Source organism: Bufo bufo, chromosome 3 (genome assembly GCF_905171765.1).
Source record: "Bufo bufo chromosome 3, aBufBuf1.1, whole genome shotgun sequence".
Lineage (NCBI taxonomy): Eukaryota > Metazoa > Chordata > Amphibia > Anura > Bufonidae > Bufo > Bufo bufo.
The window spans coordinates 250,563,113-250,586,306 of NC_053391.1; the positions used below are offsets into that span (position 1 = coordinate 250,563,113).

General features: G+C 44.4%; 1 protein-coding gene across 1 annotated transcript in view; it reads left to right on the forward strand.

Moving 5' to 3' along the window:
* STRIP1 (striatin interacting protein 1) overlaps window positions 1-23,194 on the forward strand; it is a 52,932-nt gene that overhangs the window by 14,768 nt on the left and 14,970 nt on the right. The window contains exons 3-14 of the mRNA XM_040424095.1: window positions 12,635-12,709; window positions 12,800-12,934; window positions 13,072-13,192; window positions 15,953-16,021; window positions 16,109-16,215; window positions 19,896-20,023; window positions 20,172-20,354; window positions 20,484-20,701; window positions 21,752-21,817; window positions 21,903-21,966; window positions 22,529-22,600; window positions 22,692-22,766. Of these exons, the coding sequence (XP_040280029.1) occupies window positions 12,635-12,709; window positions 12,800-12,934; window positions 13,072-13,192; window positions 15,953-16,021; window positions 16,109-16,215; window positions 19,896-20,023; window positions 20,172-20,354; window positions 20,484-20,701; window positions 21,752-21,817; window positions 21,903-21,966; window positions 22,529-22,600; window positions 22,692-22,766 (1,313 nt within the window). The remainder of the gene's footprint in view (window positions 1-12,634; window positions 12,710-12,799; window positions 12,935-13,071; window positions 13,193-15,952; window positions 16,022-16,108; window positions 16,216-19,895; window positions 20,024-20,171; window positions 20,355-20,483; window positions 20,702-21,751; window positions 21,818-21,902; window positions 21,967-22,528; window positions 22,601-22,691; window positions 22,767-23,194) is intronic.

Here is a 23,194-nt window from a genome sequence, read left to right on the forward strand (position 1 = left end):
CCAAGACGGGTAGAGCGGGTGTCTGTTACGATGTCCCCCGCTAGTAGGGGTTTCGTCCCTGGTACGGATCACACGTTTCCTTTCCGGTCTCCCCTCCTGGTGGATAACTGATCTCCTTATCCTCCTGTCTAGCTGACCAGTAGCCATGGGTTGTATGACTCTGGAAGCCCATCTCTATTTTTTCGGGCCCAGGGTTCCTCGGGTATGGCGGAGGCGTTGGACATCGTGGTCGAACTTCACCTGGCAAGAGTATTTCTCTCATCTTTGTTCCACTCATCTGCCCTTCCAGGCAGCGTTGCCGCTTTGTTGAAATATGGTCACTGACGGGGCTTCCCATCACTGGCGGTGCTCACATTGGCTTTACTTTACCTTTCCCGTGTGGTATTGATACTTTGGTCTGCAGTGGGGCACGCCTGGCTCAGGCGTTTGTTTCTTAGTGATTCTCAGGCAGCTTCTCTCACTAAAAATCTCACCACCAGCCTCTATGGCTATAAGGGCGTTGGTCTACCAATATTCTGCTCCCTAGGGGGCGTTCTCTGGACCAGAGGTGAATGATACGGACTTGGCCTTTTAGTTCTGATTCCACAGCTGCGGCCAGGAGCCAGCTGTTTGGTGGCGTTATTTTTATTTTTATTTTTTTCTCTGAATTGATACGCCTTCTTGTACGTACTTTTTTTCTTTGAGTGTGAACATAGGGCAGTGTTCCGTCCAGGATCCTCTTTTTTCGCAGAAGGTGGTCGCCTTTCCACGCCCCACAGACATGGGTTTCTCTTCTTTCTCCCTTGTAGTACACGGACAGAGCTCTCCATCAGTCATGTGATTTGGCCCCTGAGCTTGCTTGTCCTTGTCTAGCGCTTACAGCCCTACGGACTTCTACCAATTATTATTCTGGGGTCCTTGTCAAGGCTGACTGCCTCCAAAGGATGTTTTCCAGATAGATCCGTTCAACAGTTGCTCGGGCATTCCGCCCTCGGGTAGGCAACGCCCAGCTGAGTCTTGGCCCACCTGACCAGCGGTCGGCACTTCTCGGGTCCATCTCTTTCATGCAGTAGCTTCCAGTGTGGAAGGCAGTATCTTGGTCTTCCGGGCACACGTTCATCAAGTTTTACCGGGTGCCTTCCTAGGCACCGGCGGATACTGTTCCAGGCAGCAAATTCTTGCAGGCGGCAGTGAGTTACGCATCCTCGAGGGTGTTTTTTCTCCATGGGCATGTGATTTGTTCCCTCCCCGTGGACTGCTTTAGGACGTCCCACGGTCCTGTGTCCCCCAATGAAACCAGCGAGAAAACGAGATTTTTGTGAAACTCACCTGTAAAATCTCTTTCTCGCGTAGTTCATTGGGGGACACAGCTCCCACCCAGTAATTTCTGTTTGCTGTTATTGTTGGCGGTTGTGGAGCCAGTATGGCCCCAGTTCTGGTTTGATCCGACTGGCGTTGGTCAGTTGTTGGTTGTTTACCGTATGGCTATTTTCTCCTACTCCTATTGCTTGGGCACAAACTGATATGCTCTCTCCAGGCTGGAGGGGGTATAGCCTGCAGGGGAGGAGTTATCACTTTTCAGCCTATTGTCGCCTCCTAGTGGCAGCAGCAAGCTATACCCACGGTCCTTGTGATTTCACAAAAATCTCGTTTTTTACTGCAGAGGAGAAATCTCGTCTTGCAGCGCCGCATACACCGACTTTGTGTAATTTAAAAGCAGCGCAATGCTTCTGTCAGAATGCACATCAGTGCTGCAGCTAGTTCATCGCTTGGTCCACCTAGAAGGTAAAAAAAAAAAAAAAACAGGCCGCAACGCAATAAATTTATTAACATTAACTTTATATAACATTTGAACAGAACATTAACTTTTATAAACTTTATTGAACTTTTGGAACATTAACTTTTTTGCTTACCTGTGATTTTTTTTGTTTTGTTTGTTTTTTGTTTTTTACCTTTTAGAGGTCAAACCTCTCCTTCCCCATGGGACAATGTGCAAAGCGCAAATCGCCCAGAGATGTGGCGAAGTACATTATGCACTTTGTCCCAGGTGAAAGGAGAGGTTTGCAGCAGCTGTGAGTGAAAGGGCCCTAATAGCCCTGTGTGCCTGTCCTGTGTCACGCAATCCCTATGCTAATAGTCTACCTGTGTGTGGTACTTCTGGAAACACTCCCCTAAGCATAGGTCAGGGCAGTCAGGACAGAAATAGCGGGTGTCATGCCTTATTCCACTCCTGCTACAGACACAACATCTTTTTCGGGGTGACGCTTGGTTTGAGGTACCAGCAACGACATTGGGGAAATGTCGCTCGTGTAGACTGCTCACTACACTGGTGGTTGGGGCCACGGGACCTCCTGGATACAGGAGATTCTCGATGATCTCTTCCTGAAATTTGAGGAAGGATCTTGTTCTCCCAGCCTTACTGTAGAGAACAAAACTATTGTACATAGCCAATTGAATTAGGTATACAGACACCTTCCTATGCCAGACTCTGGTCCTGCGGGAGAGTAAATAAGGAGCCAACATCTGGTCATTGAAGTCCACCCCTCCCATGAGCAAATTATAGTCGTGGACCAAGAGGAGCTTTTCAATGACACTGGTTGCCCGTTCAATTTGTATTGTCGTGTCTGCGTGAATGGAGGAGAGCATGTAAACGTCACGCTTGTCTCTCCATTTCACCGCGAGCAGTTCTTCGTTACACAAGGCAGCCCTCTCCCCCCTTGCAAGATTGGTGGTAACGAGCCGTTGGGGGAAGTCCCGGCGACTAGGTCGCGCGGTGCCACAGCAGCCAATCTGTTCTAGGAACAAATGCCTGAAGAGGGGCACACTTGTGTAGAAATTGTCCACATAAAGGTGGTACCCCTTGCCAAATAAGGGTGACACCAAGTCCCAGACTGTCTTCCCACTGCTCCCCAGGTAGTCAGGGCAACAGACCGGCTCCAGGGTCTGATCTTCACCCTCATAGACACGAAATTTGTGCGTATAGCCTGTGGCCCTTTCACAGAGCTTATACAATTTGACCCCATACCGGGCGCGCTTGCTTGGGATGTATTGTTTGAAGCCAAGGCGCCCGGTAAAATGTATCAGGGACTCGTCTATGTAGATGTTTTGCTCAGGGGTATACAAATCTGCAAATTTGATGTTGAAGTGGTCTATGAGGGGCCGAATTTTGTGGAGCCGGTCAAAAGCTGGGTGACCATCCTGCAGGAAACGCAGGATGGTCTCAAATAGTGTCCTGGACATGGCAGCAGAGAACATGGGCATGTGATGAATTGGGTTCGTGGACCAATATGACCGCAATTCATGCTTTTTTGTCAGGCCCATGTTGAGGAGAATACCCAGAAAAGTTTTAAATTCGGAAACTTGGACGGGTTTCCACCGGAAAGACTGGGCATAATAGCTTCCCGGGTTGGTGGCTATAAATTGAGTGGCATACTGATTTGTTTCTGCCACGACTAAGTCAAAGAGCTCCGCAGTGAAGAACAGCTCAAAAACCCCCAGGGCCGATCCGATCTGAGCTGTCTCAACCCGAACTCCAGACTGGGCGGTGAAAGGGGGAACTACTGGTGCGGCTGAAGATGGGGGCTGCTAATCAGGGTTTGCCAGCACCTCAGGGACTCTAGGGGCTCTACGGGCCTGTCTGTGCGGTGGCTGCGAAGGTGGGAACTACTGCACGTGCCACCGTGCCAGCTTCAACTGCCCTTCTGGTGCTCGCCACTTCACCATGTTGTACGGCAGTGCTGGTACTAGGTCCAGGATGGGCTGCGCTGCTGGTGTATGCCTCACCACGTAATCCGACAGCGCCAGCTCCACTCTGCTGTCCTTGAAGCGGATCCTGCGCAACCTGTGGTCTAGCAACACGGGGCCGGGTACGCCTGGTGGTATCAGGGACCTCAACCTCATCGTCCGAACTTTGGGTCAGACTGCTACTGCTTTCTACAGGTTCGTATTCTGACCCGCTGGATTCGTCAGATGAGGGTTCCCATTCCTCATCCGACTGGGTCAGAAGCCTGTAGGCCTCTTCAGAAGAATACCCCTTACTTGCCATTTGGTCAACTAAATTTAGGGGGTATTCCCTGAGACTACCCAAGAAAAAAGCAAGCCTGTCTTACAAATGGGAGACTAGCGAAGTACAGGAAGCCGCTGCGATTGATAAAAAATATCAAAACAGATTTATTTTTTATCGCCGCAGCGCTTGAAAATTGTCACTGCGGCGGGGCGGGCGTGGGTGAACGCACGTGTGGGCGACCGATCAGGCCTGATCGGGCAAACACTGCGTTTTGGGTGGAGGGCGAGCTAAGGTGACACTAATACTATTATAGATCTGACTGTGATCAGTTCTGATCGCTTACAGATACTATAAAGTACCAATGCTGATTAGCGATACGCTAATCAGCGACTGCGGTGGGCTGGGCACTAACTGAAGCTACCTACCTACCAAATGGGGCCTAAACTAACCTAAACCGAACAGTCAATACTAGTGGAAAAAAAAAAAGTTACAGTTTACACTAATCACTTTTTTCCCTTTCACTAGTGATTGACAGGGGTGATCAAGGGGTTAATTGGGGTGATGGGGGGTGATCTGGGGCTAAATGTGTTGTGCTTGGTGTACTCACTGTGATGTGTGCTCTCTGCTGGGACCAACCGACGAAAAGGAACCAGCAGAGAGCACAGAAGCCATTTAACACATTATATTTATAAATATAATGTGTTAAATGGCTTGTGATTCGTTTATTTAAAAGTCACCAACCTGCCAGCGGTGATCATTGGCTGGCAGGCTGATGACCAACTCCTTCGGAAACTTTTGCCGGCCTGCACTGCGCATGTGCAGGCCGAATATGCGCGTCGTCTCGCGAGATGACGCACCGATGCGTCAACTAGAAATAACCCGGCCGCCCGCAGGGCGCATCCCTGCGTTAGGCGGTCGGGAGGTGGTTAAAGGATAAATGTCGTATTTATTATTATAATATTTTTTTTGGAGTATTGGATTGTTGTGATTAACCGCCTAACGCAGGATTGCGTTCCGGAGGCGGTCGTTTTGTTCCTCCTGGACGCGCCGGCGCGTCATCTCGCGAGACGCGAGATTACGCTCACAGCCGACCCGTGCATGCGCATTGCGGGCCGGCAAAAGTTAGAGGAGTATTTCGTCACCAGCCTGCCAGCCAATGATCGTCGCTGGCAGGCTGGTGATTTTCAAAAAATCTAATCACAAGCCAGTTAACACATTATATTTACAGGGAGTGCAGAATTATTAGGCAAGTTGTATTTTTGAGGATTTAATTTTATTATTGAACAACAACCATGTTCTTAATGAACCCAAAAAAACTCATTAATATCAAAGCTGAATATTTTTGGAAGTTTATTTTTAGTTTGTTTTTAGTTTTAGCTATTTTAGGGGGATATCTGTGTGTGCAGGTGACTATTACTGTGCATAATTATTAGGCAACTTAACAAAAAACAAATATATACCCATTTCAATTATTTATTTTTACCAGTGAAACCAATATAACATCTCAACATTCACAAATATACATTTCTGACATTCAAAAACAAAACAAAAACAAATCAGTGACCAATATAGCCACCTTGCTTTGCAAGGACACTCAAAAGCCTGCCATCCATGGATTCTGTCAGTGTTTTGATCTGTTCACCATCAACATTGCGTGCAGCAGCAACCACAGCCTCCCAGACACTGTTCAGAGAGGTGTACTGTTTTAGCTACCAAAATCGTGAGTGCTGGAATTTTGTTGTGCTTCATACTAAAGGTGTACTGTTTTCCCTCCTTGTAAATCTCACATTTGATGATGGACCACAGGTTCTCAATGGGGTTCAGATCAGGTGAACAAGGAGGCCATGTCATTAGATTTTCTTCTTTTATACCCTTTCTTGCCAGCCACGCTGTGGAGTACTTGGACGCGTGTGATGGAGCATTGTCCTGCATGAAAATCATGTTTTTCTTGAAGGATGCAGACTTCTTCCTGTACCACTGCTTGAAGAAGGTGTCTTCCAGAAACTGGCAGTAGGACTGGGAGTTGAGCTTGACTCCATCCTCAACCCGAAAAGGCCCCACAAGCTCATCTTTGATGATACCAGCCCAAACCAGTACTCCACCTCCACCTTGCTGGCGTCTGAGTCGGATTGGAGCTCTCTGCCCTTTACCAATCCAGCCACGGGCCCATCCATCTGGCCCATCAAGACTCTCATTTCATCAGTCCATAAAACCTTAGAAAAATCAGTCTTGAGATATTTCTTGGCCCAGTCTTGACGTTTCAGCTTGTGTGTCTTGTTCAGTGGTGGTCGTCTTTCAGCCTTTCTTACCTTGGCCATGTCTCTGAGTATTGCACACCTTGTGCTTTTGGGCACTCCAGTGATGTTGCAGCTCTGAAATATGGCCAAACTGGTCGCAAGTGGCATCTTGGCAGCTGCACGCTTGACTTTTCTCAGTTCATGGGCAGTTATTTTGCGCCTTGGTTTTTCCACACGCTTCTTGCGACCCTGTTGACTATTTTGAATGAAACGCTTGATTGTTCAATGATCACGCTTCAGAAGCTTTGCAATTTTAAGAGTGCTGCATCCCTCTGCAAGATATCTCTATTTTTGACTTTTCTGAGCCTGTCAAGTCCTTCTTTTGACCCATTTTGCCAAAGGAAAGGAAGTTGCCTAATAATTATGCACACCTGATATAGGGTGTTGATGTCATTAGACCACACCCCTTCTCATTACAGAGATGCACATCACCTAATATGCTTAATTGGTAGTAGGCTTTCGAGCCTATACAGCTTGGAGTAAGACAACATGCATAAAGAGGATGATGTGGTCAAAATACTCATTTGCCTAATAATTCTGCACGCAGTGTATAAATATAATGTGTTAAATGGCTTCTGTGCTCCTCTGCTGGTCCTTTTGGTCGGTTGGTTCCAGCAGAGGAGCAGACATCACAGTGAGTACACCAACACTACACTTAGCCCCACATCACCCCCCATCACGCCAATTAACCCCTTGATCACCCCTGTCAATCACCTAGTGAAAGGGAAAAAAGTGATCAGTGTAAACTGTCAAATTTTTTCCCACTAGTATTGACGGTTAGGTTTAGGATAGTTTAGGCCCCTTTGTTAGGTGGTTAGCGCCCAGCCCACCGCACCGCAGTCACTGATTCACTGATTAGCATATCGCTAATCAGCATTGGTACTTTTATAGTATCTGTAAGTGATCAGAAAGTCTGGAGTTCGGGTCGAAACAGATCGGATCGGCACTGGGATTTTTTGAGCTGTTCTTGACTGCGGAGCTCTTTGACTTAGTCGTGGCAGAAACAAACCGGTATGCCACTCAATTTATAGCCGCCAACCCGGGAAGCTTTTATGCCCAGTCTTTCCGGTGGAAACCCGTCCAAGTTTCCGAATTTAAAACTTTTCTGGGCCTTCTCCTCAACATGGGCCTGACAAAAAAACATGAATTGTGGTCATATTGGTCCACGAACCCAATTCATCACATGCCCATGTTCTCTGCTGCCATGTCCAGGACACGATTTGAGACCATCCTGCGTTTCCTGCACTTTAGCGACAACAGCACCTCTCGTCCCAGGGGCCACCCAGCTTTTGACCGGCTCCACAAAATTCGGCCCCTCATAGACCACCTTAGGCCTCTTTCACATTTGCGTTGTCCGGATCCGGCGTGTACTCCACTTGCCGGAATTACACGCCGGATCCGGAAAAACGCAAGTGTACTGAAAGCATTTGAAGACGGAGCCGTCTTCAAAATGCTTTCAGTGTTACTATGGCAGCCAGGACGCTGTTAAAGTCCTGGTTGCCATAGTAGGAGCAGGGAGCGGGGGAGCGGTATACTTACAGTCCGTGCGGCTCCCGGGGCGCTCCAGAATGACATCAGAGCGCCCCATGCGCATGGATGACGTGTCCATGTGATCCATGCGCTTGGGGCGCCCTGACGTCACTCTGGAGCGCCCCGGGAGCCGCACGGACGGTAAGTATGCTGCTCCCCGCTACACTTTACCATGACTGCCAGGACTTTAGCGTCCCGGCAGCCATGGTAACCATTCAGAAAAAGCTAAATGTCGGGTCCGGCAATGCGCCGAAACGACGTTTAGCTTAAGGCCGGATCCGGATCAATGCCTTTCAATGGGCATTAATTCCGGATCCGGCCTTGCGGCAAGTCTTCAGGATTTTTGGCTGGAGCAAAAAGCGCAGCATGCTGCAGTATTTTCTCCGGCCAAAAAACGTTCCGTTCCGGAACTGAAGACATCCTGATGCATCCTGAACAGATTTCACTCCATTCAGAATGCATTAGGATAAAACTGATCAGGATTCTTCCGGCATAGAGCCCCGACGACGGAACTCTATGCCGGAAGAAAAGAACGCAGGTGTGAAAGAGCCCTTAAAGGACTTCTGTCACCCCACTAAACAGTTTTTTTTTTTTTTTTTTGGTTACTTATAATCCCTATACTGCGATTTATGCATACATACTGTAATTAATCATTTTGGTTCAGCAGATTCTGTTAAAAACTTACTTTTTAAAATATGCTAATTACCTTGCTACCAGCAAGTAGGGCGGCTACTTGCTGGTAGCAGCCGCATCCTCCTATCCTAAAGACGCCCCCTCCGCATGTTGATTGACAGGGCCAGCGGACGGGTTCATCCTCTGGCTGGTCCTGTCTGCTATCAAGATCTCGCGCCTGCGCCGTAACGGTATTCAGTCGGCGCAGGCGCACAGAGGCGGACGCTCCTTCGGCCGCTCCATCCTCAATGCGCCTGCGCCGATGACGTCACATCTACACCCGGCGCAGGCGCATTGAGGAAGGAGCGGCCCGACTGAAGACAGGTACGGCGCAGGCGCCAGATTTTGAATGCAAACAGGGCCAGCAGAGAAAGATCCCGTCCGCTGGCCCTGTCAATCAACATGCGGAGGGGGCGTCTTTAGGATAGGAGGATGCGGCTGCTACCAGCAGGTAGCCGCCCTACTTGCTGGTAGCAAGGTAATTTGCATATTTTAAAAGTATGTTTTTAACAGAATCTGCTGAACCAAAATGATTAATTACAGTATGTATGCATAAATCGCAGTATAGGGATTATAAGTAACCAAAAAAAAAAAAAACAGAAGCCCTTTAACACCAAATTTGCAGATTTGTATACCCCTGAGCAAAACATCTGCGTAGACGAGTCCCTGATATATTTTACCGGGCGCCTTGGCTTCAAACAATACATCCGAAGCAAGCGCACCCGGTATGGGGTCAAATTGTATAAGCTCTTTGAAAGGGCCACAGGCTATACCCACAAATTTCGAGTCTATGAGGGTAAAGATCAGACCCTGGAGCCGGTCGGTTGCCCTGACTACCTGGGGAGCAGTGGGAAGACAGTCGGGGACTTGGTGTCACCCTTATTTGGCAAGGGGTACCAGCTTTATGTGGACAATTTTTACACAAGTGTGCCCCTCTTCAGGCATTTGTTCCTAAAACAGATTGGCTGCTGTGGCACCGTGCGACCTAGTCGCCGGGCTTCTCCCAACGGCTCGTTACCACCCGTCTTGCAAGGGGGGAGAGGGCTGCCTTGTGTAACCAAGAACTGCTCGCGGTGAAATGGAGAGACAAGCGTGACGTTTACATGCTCTCCTCCATTCACGCAGACACGACAATACAAATTGAATGGGCAACCAGTGTCATTGAAAAGCCCCTCTCAGTCCACGACTATAATTTGCTCATGGGAGGGGTGGACTTCAATGACCAGATGTTGGCTCCTTATTTACTTTCCCACAGGACCAGACGCTGGTATAAGAAGGTGTCTGTATATTTAATTCAATTGGCTGTCTATAATAGTTTTGTTCTCTACAGTAAGGCTGGGAGAACAGGATCCTTCCTCAAATTTCAGGAAGAGATCATCGAGAATCTCCTGTATCCAGGAGGTTCCGTGGCCTCATCCACCAGTGTAGTGAGCCGTCTACACGAGCGACATTTCCCCAATGTCGTTTCTGGTACCTCAACCCAAGCGCCACCCCGAAAAAGATGTTGTGGCTGTAGCAGGAGTGGAATAAGGCGTGACACCCGCTATTTCTGTCCTGACTGCCCTATGCTTAGGGGTGTGTTTCCGGAAGTACCACACACAGGTACACAGCATAGGGATTGCGTTACACAGGACAGGCACACAGGGGTCTTAGGGCCCTTTCACTCACAGCTGCTGCAAACCTCTCCTTTCACCTGGGACAAAGTGCATAATGTACTTCGCCACATCTCTGGGCGCTTTGCACATTGTCCCATGGGGAAGGAGAGGTTTGTCCTATAAAGGCAAAAAAAATAATAAAAAAATCACCGGTAAGCAAAAAAGTTCATGTTCAATAAAGTTTATAAAAGTTATGTTCTGTTCAAATGTTATATAAACTTAATGTTAATAAATTTATTGCGTTGCGGCCTGTTTTTTTCTTTTTTTTTTTTTTTTTTTTTTTTACCTTCTAGGTGGACCAACCGATGAACGAGCTGCAGCACTGATGTTCCTATGCTTTGGCAAACACTTTGTATATAAAAAAATATATATATATCCCGGCAATGATTTATTTATCCACATCGATTGATGTGAATGGAGAAATCGGGTTTGCCAGGGGTGTCTTTTTACATATACCCATGCTGGGTGAGAGAAATATCTCTCTAAAATGACAACTTTGTATAAAAAAAATGAGAAAAGTTGACATTTAGAGAGAGATTTCTCTCACCCAGCATGGGTATATGTAAAAATACACCCCAAAACACATTGCCCTACTTCTTCTGAGTACAGAGATACCACATGTGTGACACTTTTTTGCAGCCTAGGTGCGCAAAGGGGCCCAAATTCTAAAGAGCACCTTTAGGATTTCACAGGGCATTTTTTACACATATGGATTTCAAACTACTTCTCACGCATTAGGGCCCCTAAAATGCCAGGGCAGTATAACTACTCCACAAGTGACCCCATTTTGGAAAGACACTCCAAGGTATTTCGTTATGGGCATAGTGAGTTCATGGAAGTTTTTATTTTTTGTCACAAGTTAGTGGAATATGAGACTTTGCAAGCAAAAAATAAATAAATAAAAAAATCATCATTTTCCGCTAACTTGTGACAAAAAATAAAAACTTCTATGAACTCACTATGCCCATCAGCCCAGTATAGGCTCCGGTGTCTGCAGCTCCCTCTGTTGTACGGGGCAGAGTTTTTGTATTAGGGTTGTCCCTTGCTGCAGCGCTGGCAAATCGTAGCGCACAGCTCATAGCCTGGGAGTCCCAGACATACTAGTAAGTGCAGTGGGACCCCTGGGCGCTGCTCTGCCCACTGATATAGTTAGTTTTTAGTTTTTAAACTAGTGAAAGGTCCTCTTTAATGGGGTTTAAGCTAGGGGAGCTGAGGTGGTTAATATCACCTTGGTGGCCCTATTTCAACTTTTCACTGTGTATTCAATTACCCCTTAATTCCACATTTTTTGTTCCCTGTACTGCCTACTTTTACCTGTGCTTAAAATAGGGTTGCTAGGCATGGTCCATCTATCTGTTGATAGACGGAGCACACAGCGTGCAGGCTCACATTAATGACAGCCAGGGTCCTCCCCAGCAGCTGATAACAGTGCCTGGGCTGTGTGTACATCTCCCTGTCCCTGCGCTTGGCAGACGCTCCCTCACTCAGCAAAGCAGGAGAATGCAGAGTGGAAGCAGCGCACACCAGGGAAGGGAGATCTGCCGTCTGCTCAGTGTATAAATGAAAGCAATATGTGGTAAGAGGACCCCTTTGTGCTGCAGGTGATTAACCCTTTAGGGGGAGGGCTCTGGTTACTGACACTTTTGGGGGGTTATTGTTACTGGCTAGTGAGGGCAGGCGGGATTAGCCTCAGGGTGAGGGCAGTGGCGGCCATCTTAATTGAATAGTGAGATTGCAGTTTTATGCAGACTGGTTGCGAAGGGCTGAATCTTATTAAAAATGGGGTAAGTCAGTCTAATAGTAACTGATTCTGGAATATCATGTTATTAGTAACTACATATATGGAAATTGAAATTAGGGTCTAAATGTGACAGTTATGCTTTAAAGGGGTTTTCTCACTTCAGCAAATAGCATTTATTATGTAAAGAAAGTTAATACAAGAAACTTACTAATGTATTGTTATTATCCTTATTGCATCCTTTTCCAGCTGGATTAATTTTTCCATGGTTACGACCACCCTGCAATCCATCAGTGGTGGTCGTGCTTGCACACTATAGGAAAAAGCAGTAGCCTATGTGTGCCCCACATTTCCGGTCACCAGAGTGGCCTATGCTTTTTCCTATATTGTGCAAGCACGGCCACCACTGATGGATTGCAGGGTGGTCGTAACCATGGAAACGAGTAGTGTATAATGTGGTGGAAAAATAAAACCATCCAGCAAAGGAAGAAATATGGAGAATAACAACACATTAGTAAGTGGCTTGTGTTATTCTCTACATGATAAATGCAACTTACTGAAGTGACACAACCCCTTTTAAAGACATTATGGAATTGTGCCGAAAATCAGTCAAGATGAGAACTGCTTCAGTGAGCAATAGAAAGAACTGAACCGTTCCCTCAGACAGGACATGGGCAGGAAGTCAGCAGCTGCAGGTACGGTGACATACACTGGAGCTATGTGGCGATTGTATTATTTTGTTCCTCTTTCCTATCAGAGCTTTATAGTTACACAGAAGGCCCAGAATTTCAATTGAACAGAAAATGTTTTGAAGATGACTTGCGATTACATGGTAAGCTGGAGAAGATGGTGCAATAAATGGCTTGAGGGGCTCCGGTTAGATTGTACTGTACTTTTAATTTTTTAAATTTTTTTATTTAAGTGCCTGATAAAAAGTGGACAGAGTTGGATGTGTCCCAGCAACGTGCACACACCATGCGGCTCCTCGATGGTTTGGAGGTCACGGCCAGGGAAAAACGGCTAAAAGTGGCTAGGGCAATCCTGTATGTGGCACAGGGTAAGCAGAGGGCATTTCCAACTACTCATGTATTCTGCTGTGTTTTGTTCCATATGGTTTCCCTTTTGCTCTGTTTTATTACTTTCATACCTTTTAGTTGCTTTCGCACTAATTCTCCCTTTTTTTTCTTTTATTAGGCACTTTTGGGGAGTGCACATCTGAGTCTGAAGTGCAGACCTGGCAGCGACATAACATCTTCCTGCTGCTAGAAGCCGGTGCATTCAATGCCCTTGTGGAACTTCTTAACATGGAAGTTGAGTGAGTATATTAATAAGGGTTCAAATACCACAGTAACTGCAAAATATAGGAAACTGATTCCGTTCTTTCATACAGACATGCTTACTTCCAGGGGTTTTATGCACACATTTCAAAAGGATTTTATTCCTCTAACTATTATGCCTTGCAGAACTTTCTATTAGACTTTGTATTCTCCTCGCTGTGATCAGGATTGCGTCATGCACTACCAAATATGAAGCTGTTCTGTACCTCTGCGTGTCAGTGTTACAGGGAGGCACATGGAGGGCTTCGGTTTTTTTCTCTCACAAATAAATATTCCTGGCTATGGAAGTATTCTCCCCTATTTTGCACCAGCCTGGAGTATCCTATTCCTGGAAGGCACCACCAGCTGCTTTATATGGAGCACACAGGCCAGTCTGAGGGTTCAAGGACAAATTGTGACATGCTGCATTGCTTCTGGGGGGGAACAGCGTGTCTCATGAGGCACTGTATGGCTGCAGAGTTTGTACAAATCTACACTGTGGGGGAGATTTATCAGAACTGCCCATAGCAACTAATCGGATTCCACCTTTCATTTTCCAAAGGAGCTGTCAAAAATGAAAGGTGGAATCCGATTGGTTACTATGAGGGATGAGCAGATCAACTTCAGATGCTTCATCCGAAGTCTATTTGCATAAAACTTTGTATTACTGTACGGGATTTTTTACAGTAAAAATTTGTTTACGAAGTTATTATACGAAGTCTTGCGAGGCTTCGCAAACTAATAACTTCGGCTGTTATCGGAGCCAATACATTCTAATACTGTACGGAGCTCCCGTTGTCTTTATTCTAAAATAAACTTGTAACTATTCAATTTACAGGTGTTATCCAGGAAAATATATTTATTAATTATCTTCAGGACAGGTCATCGGTATCAGTTCTGCGGGGGTGCAACACCCTCGACCCCTGCCGATCAGCTGTTAGAAGTGGCCTTGACCGGTGCAGCCTCTTACTAGGCCAGTGACATGACTGTACATTGGTCACATGGCTTATTTGCAGCTCATCCCCATTCAAGTCAGTGGGGCTGAGCTGCAATACCAATAAACCACTGTACAATGTACAACGCTGATCGGCGGAGATGCCAGGACTTCGACCACCTGTATGTGATAATGATGACCTATCCTGAGGATAAGTAATCATTATCTTTTCCAGGATAACCCACGAACAATAAAATATACATTTTAGCTCACCTACTTGTAAGGGTCCATTCACACGTCTGCAACTTTTTTACAGCCCGCAAATTGCGGATCCGCAAAACATGGACACTGGCCGCATTTTGCGGACCGCACATGGCTGGCACTATAATAGAAATGCCTTTTCTTGTCTGTCTGCGGACAAGAATAGGACATGTTCTATTTTTTTTGCGGGGCCGCGGAACGGAAGTGCGGCTGCGGACAGCACATTGTGAATGTTTGGAACGGATGTGGACCCAGATGTGAATCTGGTTCAGTGACAGGTCAGGACGTCCAGATAGCAGTTAGGAGAAGGATATTTCAGCATATTATCTAATGGGGAATGTTGCAGATCCTGCTTGTAGTGATAGATGGTTATAAAGAAAAAAGCGAGGGTTAATCCAATCTAGTGGATGACTCCAAGAGATAGGATATAACTGGAGGCACCAGTGGATGGAGAACTGGAAAACAGAGGCAAGAAAATCAAGTGTAGCAGGGGAGGCAGCTGAAAGGGGTGTTCACACTGAAAGAGATCAGTGTGTAAATGGAAGTAAACGAAAGTGACTAAACAAGTCAAGGAGGTTACACCCCTATAAGAAGCGCCAAGACCCAAAGGTGTATCAGAGAAAAAAAAAATATAATTGTATATAATAAAGTGATCCAAAGATAATTAGCTGAAAATAAGGGTTGGGTGTTCACCCTAATCAGGGTGACTAAAAGGAAAAGGGGGAGTTAGTGGACAATAGACACACTACTATAGCATACCTATAATCACAGTTAGTGGAATTAATCACATATATTAACCATATGAAGGTATATTGAAGTAGCCAAAGATAATAATCAACTCACTTCACGGGGGGTGGCCAGCTGGATAAACTCAAGACACCAGCATGGACCAATAACCCCCCAGCCAGGAGCGCCTGTGGAGTCTTCAAAACTGATAGTTGCCCAGTATGGAAAGAAAGGCTTCACCTCAGTAATATTGTTGAAGGCTTTGGCTTCTTTAATGTAGAAAAGTGGCTCATAAAAAGGGCTTAACGTGTGTCGGGGTGTGCAAACCCCTTCATCAGCCAAAGCCTTCAACAATATTACTGAGGTGAAGCCTTTCTTTCCATACTGGGCAACTATCAGTTTTGAAGACTCCACAGGCGCTCCTGGCTGGGGGGTTATTGGTCCATGCTGGTGTCTTGAGTTTATCCAGCTGGCCACCCCCCCGTGAAGTGAGTTGATTATTATCTTTGGCTACTTCAATATACCTTCATATGGTTAATATATGTGATTAATTCCACTAACTGTGATTATAGGTATGCTATAGTAGTGTGTCTATTGTCCACTAACTCCCCCTTTTCCTTTTAGTCACCCTGATTAGGGTGAACACCCAACCCTTATTTTCAGCTAATTATCTTTGGATCACTTTATTATATATAATTTTATTTTAATTTTTTTCTCTGATACACCTTTGGGCCTTGTCGCTTCTTATAGGGGTGCAACCTCCTTGACTTGTTTAGTCACTTTCATTTACTGTGGTGATAAATGACAGTGAATGACTACTCGGACGTCTGTGTTTTAGGAACAGTGCAGCTTGCAGTAATGCTGTACGGAAGCCCGCCATCTCTCTGGCCGACAGCACAGACCTTCGGTAAGGTGACTCTCTAAATTGGCTTTAAAAACTTGTCGTATTATTGTTTTACTTTGTTAATTTCTTTCCACTGCCATTGCTTTTCAGAGTTCTCTTAAACATCATGTACATCATGGTGGATACATTACGTGAAGAGGGAGAAGCCGACAGTGAGGACTGGAAAACCATGAGGCAAACTTTCCGCGCAGAGCTAGGTATGAGGACAGCCATCTGAATAATGATATCAGATGTCACCTAAGAGACCAGGGGTTGCAGGATTTGTAAGTCTCCGCTGACATTGCCGTCAGTTTGAATTCCATCAGATTTCTGTTGCTTTTTACAAGAACAAAAAATTGCAACCTCACAGATTACTGGCAAATCAGTAAGATTCACACGGGTTCTCGGCAATACTGTTAAAATGGAATCCATGACGTCAGTGTGAACAGTCTTGGGCTACATTCACACAACTGAAAAAATGTCTGCGTGTGAATAAATCCATAGACTACCATTGTTTTTAAAATGGACATGGCAGCCGTTAAAAAAAAAAAGTCTGTCACGTGTAAGTTTTTCACTGTGAGTGTTGTGTGAATGTAGCCTTAAAATATTCATTCAGTACCACCACCAAATAAAAAAATGCAGAAAACGAAAAAAATAATAATAATAATCATTTATTAATACAGTATATAATAAAAAATTAATTGTATTAAAATAGCAATGGCAGGCACATAAAAGATAGCGGGGCATTAACCGGTGGTTACAGTAACCTGAGATTAACCTCCATATACACATTCCTTACATACCCTGCTATATATATATATATATATATATATATATATATATATATATATATATATATATATATATATATATATATATATATATACACACACACACACGCCAGTGATTAAAGATAACATGAACACATACCAATAACAAACGCCAAGTTGCATGCTTAGTGTCATCCACAAGACAGACTTACTTAAAAAAGGAAGTCGCATGATAAAGGGCCCTGTCATCTTTGTTATTGATATATGTTCATGTGAGCACCACAACTGACACAGCGTCTTATGTGTGGACAGAAAGTCAGTTTCTCTATTCATGCCTTTGGGAGCCTCGATGCCGGTTAATATAAAAAAACTAGCTGAAGGACTCGGCTTCGCTCGGGTATATTTAATCTATTTAGTTTAATGTTTGTGTGTGTCGTTAAAAGATATCAACACTATCCACTATAACAGTGACATCGACAGCACCCCGCCCCCAAAACAGTGACCTCCACAGCCCCCCACACACAGTTTCTCGTCACTTAAAATTGGACCTCCACAGCAGCCAACCCCCTTAGGTCCCTTTCACACAGGCAAGAATTCCGCGCGGGTGCAATGCGTGAGGTGAACGCATTGCACCCGCACTGAATCCGGACCCATTCACTTCAATAGGGCTGTGCAGATGGGCGGTGATTTAAGCGTTGCGTGAAAATCACAGCTTGTTTTATATTCTGTGTTTTTCAAGCAACGCAGGCCCCATAGAAATGAATGGGACTGCGTGAAAACGCAAGCAAGTGCGGATGCAATGCGATTTTCACGCATGGTTGCTAGGAGATGATGTTAGTAAATTGATTAAAGTCAATTTACTGTATTATTTTCCCTTTATACCATGGTTATAAAGGAAAATAATAGCATTCTTAATACAGAATGCTTAGTAAAATGTTGCTTGAGGTGTTAAAAAATAAAAAAAAATTAACTCGCCTCATCCTCTCTTGTTCGCGCAGCCGGCGAAGGATCTTTTTATCTCTATTCAGCAGGACCTGCACTGACGTCACTGAGCGCGATTACGTCATTAAAGGTCTTTTTGCAGGTCCTCAAAGAAGAAGAAAGAAGACTATGCCGGCTGCACGAACAAGTGGATGAGGTGAGTCATTTTTTATTTTTTAACCCCTCAAGCAACATTTTTCTAAGCATTCTGTATTAAGAATGCTATTTTCCCTTATTACCATGTTATAAGGGAAAATAATAACATTTACACAACACATTCAGTTTTTTATCACGCGCATGCAAAACGCATCGCACCAACACGATAAAAACTGAACAACGCAATCACTGTCAAAACTGACTGAAATTGTGTGCGCGATCGCGTGGGTTTCCCGCAATGCACCCAGGACGCCCGTCTGAAAGAGGCCTAACAGTGAGTTTCACAGCACACCACCCCCTTAACAGTGACCTCCACAGCAGCCTGCCCCTAGGGTAGCCAGAGGTCTAGTTTTAGGCCGAACAGTACAGCTTTCAGACTCCCTGTCTTCCGTCTTGCGCAGGGCCTGGACAGACACAGGGATGTCCCTTTGAACAGTTCACTCTCAGACAGCAGCACTGTGCTGTCTGAGTGTGAGTTGCAGGAAGAGTCACCGTCCCTCCCACCCCTGCAGCTGACAGAAGTTGATTTTTAACTTCATTTTTTCAGTCCCTGTCGGCTGAGGAGTGGGAGGGGCGTGGCCTAATCGTAACATGGGCTTGGCTTAGCCGGACCTGGGGCCGGGGGTTTAAGTTCGTCTTTTGAGGGTGGACACATTGTGGCAGAGGGCTTCTGGGCTCTTTTCTGCAAGAGTGACGCCCCTCTGGGCACTTTACTAGCTCATTTGCATACCAAATAAACTGGATTTTTAGAGGATAAAAACATCTATTGCTGAAACATCTTGAAATAAGGTACCAAGTGCTATTAGGCCATGGCTTTACTTCAATAGTGATTATTCTGGTGACAGATTTCCTTTAAAGCTCTCCTACAGCAGTGAAGAAAAATGGCTGTGTTATGGAAACCTAGAGTAAAACTGTGTATGTGGAGGCTAACGGCCTGCGAGCTTCTATTGGCTGATAAGGGTCATGTGACCAAGCTTATATTGGCTAATGCATTTTTTGGGAATATCTCAGGAATGGTATGTCCTAGAGAGCTGAGACCAGGTCTAAAACCTTGATTGTAACGCGATGGTGCGAATTCCTTTAGTGGACATACATACACGCATACACTCAGCTTTATATATTAGATTAACTTCCTGTCTAGACGCTGTGTCAGTTGGAGAATCAGTGTTGGTCACATTAAGTGGATAACTCACAACCACAATCACCGATATTAAGATTACCATCACTTCAAGTTACATCATTTACCTTTCTATCAAGCCAGAGTTAACTGTTTTAAAGGGTTAACAGTTTTTTCTAACTGTGTGACTGGTACTTTCACTTTGTGCAATTCATCTAATAAGCCTTATCTCTAAACTACTGAGAGGTCATAAACATTTATTTAAGAACTGAGCTATAATGAGTGTTTATAAGGTCAGAGAGCAGAGATAAGGAGTCCGTCTGCTCCCCAGATGACGGAAAAGACAAAATATCAACAGGATGCTGCTAGAGCATCTCAGCTATGTACACAACAAAGGATTCCATATTTTTTAATAAAGACCAATTGAAAAAATGATTTTTAAGCTCAAAATAAGTATAATGCAATAATAAATTGTCCCCAATAGTGTACATAGCGTTTTAAATAAAAAAGATGTCCATAGGCTTTAAAAACAGAAGTCCATTCAGACGGCCGTAGTGCGTTCCGCAATTTGCCCTGTAATTGCGGACAAGAATTGGACATGTTCTATCTTTTCTGCGGAGCCGCGGTAGGGAATAACGGATGCTGTCCGCATTTTTTGAGGGCCCATAAAAATGAATGGATCCGCAGACCTTCCGCAAAATAGCGGAACGGGTGCGGATCCGTTCATACGGCCGTGTGAATAAGCCCTTAATATGATTAGGTATTTACTTTTAGGATAATTTACAATGTCCTATATCTCATATAAGAATTTATTTTTTATATAAGAGCGAAAAGTATGAGTTGTCTATTTATCTGTATTTTTGTTTTAATGCAGGATCTCCTGTATATAACAGTGAGCCATTTGCTGTGCTACTTTTTGGGATGGTCACTAAGTTCTGTAGTGGTCACGCTCCACATTTTCCTATGAAAAAGGTGCTGTTGCTTCTGTGGAAGACAGTGTTGGTAAGTGTATGACTGCAAGTTTTGTGTGTGTGTATATGTATGTAGAGAGAAAAAAATATAAATATATATATATATATATATATATATATATATATATATATATATATATATATTTATTTTATTATTATTATATATTTTTCCTTCACAGTGCACTCTTGGTGGGTTTGAAGATTTGCAGAAAATGAAAGCAGAAAAGCGAGAGATCTTGGGACTGCCCCCACTTCCTGAAGATAGCATTAAAGTAATACGCAACATGAGAGCTGCATCTCCACCGGCTTCAGCATCTGATCTTATTGAGCAGCAACAGAGAAGAGGTCGAAGGGAGCATAAAGTAAGTTGCCAGATGATGGTATGAAATGACATTACCTAAAATGAACTGTATGAACTTGCTAATGGAATGGAGGATAAAATAAAATGTAGGTATATACAGAATACTGTACAACTGGGCTTTGTCTTCTAGGCTCTCATTAAGCAGGATAACCTTGATGCGTTTAATGAGCGGGATCCATACAAAACAGATGACACTCGTGATGAAGAAGAGGAAAATGAAGAGGACAACAGCTTAGAGGGAGAACCTTTTTCAATTGAACGGGAGGAAGTGATGCCACCATCAATTACTCAACCTCCTGCTGATCGTCTTGCTTTCCCTAAAGGTTTACCTTGGGCGCCAAAAGTGAGGTGAGAGTAAAGTGTTGTTAAATGAGTCCAACATCAGTCACCTGACTCTTGGGGGTTTGTTTCAAACTTGTACCCCTTTTTCAACTTTTTCACTTGTGCAAGATCTTGGGTGCATCACTACTAACGTCTGTTGGTTTACAGGCATCAATCAGCAATGATGAAGCTGTCTGGGGTTGTGAAAGCCTTTATTTGTAGAGTTAGCACTGCTGCCCCTTTGTCTTCAAAAGCACAATTTGCATATGGTGTGCTGGGTATATAAAAAGGTTTTTCTACAAAATGAAAAAACAGAGAAACTTACAATTAACATGAATAGAGACTTGAGCAAGAAAATTATAAGGTGCTTGTGGCAGTTGGGGGCTGAAATGGTGGTGACTAGGGATGAGTGAACTTGTGTTTTCAAGTTCGGCATACAAGGTTTGGGTTATCTAAGAATTCCGTTATGGTCTGTGGTAGCGGCATCCATATCGGAATTCTTAGATAACCCAAACCTTGTATGCCGAACTTGAAACACAAGTTCACTCAACACTAGTGGTGACCGAATTTTTTTTTTTTATACTTCTACAATTCGAGTTTCTCACAGTCCATCCACATGGCATGTCATGATTAAGATTGTTGATTGAAACGAGTTGGTATTAATATGACGTGCCACTGATGTTGTATTTTATTAATTCGTTGAGTGCTGGACAACCTCATCTTGGACCAGTCATGATTGCTTGAGCGGTTCTCGTGCGGCAGAACTTTGCCTCCTCTCTGGCCAGCTGGCGTAAGTCTGACTCTGCATCCAGCAAGCTGCAGGGCCATGCGGTTTACTGTTGAGAGAAGTGGAAACTCTTTGCCTAAGAATGCACAAACATTAACAAGCAGCAATGAATTAACACTTCTTTCATTAGCCGACAAGGGCCATCACCATGTCTTGACAAACCGTAGGGGTCAGAGATTGTGGAAGCTAAATGACTCATCCGTTCTATTAAATATGGAGCTTGATAATCTCCATCTGTCCTCAAATCTATTAAAACTGTAAACCATTTTGTGGTTTTCACCTTCAAACAGGGAGAAAGACATAGAGATATTCTTGGAATCGAGTCGTAGTAAGTTCATTGGATACACTCTTGGAAGGTAAGATAAGGCTTTTATTTTCTGCTTCCTAGCTTATTAAAAATGAAAGGCAATGTTCACAATGCCTTCTCTTCCAATCTCACAGTGACACAGACACGGTGGTTGGTTTACCGCGCCCTATTCATGAGAGCATTCGAACTCTAAAGCTGGTGAGTTCACTGTGAATTATATAATATGTGCATCAAGCTATAGACGTTGTGGTAACAGTAGTAAGATTTTATGTCCCAGATATTTAATTTAGAAGTTGTTTTACAGGAAACACTTTGTTCATAATGCATAGTGTTGAGATTTAAATCCACAAGCAACATAAAAGGGTTTTCCAGGACATGGATACTGCTAACATATCGTAAGGATAGGTAATCGGTATCAGATTGGTGGGGGGCCAACACCCGGCATCCCTACCGCTCAGCTCCATTCCAGTGAATGGGAGCTGTGCTGCAGAAACCTACCATGGTGACTACACGGTGTACGGAGCTGTCTGCTTCTGTTCTTCTAGATCCGTATACTGTGTTAGTTCTGGTGGCAATAGCTCCTTCTAGCAGCTGATTAATGGAGGTGCAGCCAGATCCCCATCTAAGGGTAGGCCATCAGTATCAAAGTCCCTTTTAAGATAAAACCCAGAAATTTCATGTTTAAAATGGTTGCTTATTATTATGTCAGAAAAAAACTGATACTGTGAAATTACAGTAATCACTTTGGCCTCTCCCACAGCACAAATATACTTCTATTGCTGAGGTTCAGATTCACCTAGAGGAAGAGTTCATAAGGTGTCCACTGTCAGGCGTAAGTATCATTACCATGCTTAGTCTTTTTATTTTTTATGTTTTTTCCAGAACTTATCCATGTAATTTGTATCCTTATTATTGATACTTAGGGTGAAGAGGAGGTTGAACAAGTGCCTGCGGAGATTTTATACCAGGGTCTTCTTTCTAGTTTACCTCAATACATGGTAAGTACATTATGTCTGTGCCAATAATCTCATCATAGTTTTCACATAAACCTGATAGGTCATTTATACTCAATAATGAATGGTGATGCATTTTCACCCAATAGGGACTTTGAGGTCTTCATTAACACCCCTTCCTCCTCTTCACAAGGTGACCTCAGCACAGGTCGCAGAGCATACTCACAACAATCTCCCATAGAAGTAAATTAAAGAGGACCTGACCTCACGAAATGCAGTGCAATCTTCAGGTAGCTTGTTATAGAGCAGAAGGAGTCGAGCAGATAGTTAGTTATTTTTTTGTGGGAAATTTTTCAATAAAACTTGAATTTCTACATTTATATCTTTGCGTTGTAGACCTCCTGTGAAGAGCTATCTGTACAGGAGGAAGGTGTTATCAGTGACTGACAGCACTGTGTGTATAAGTGTACAAA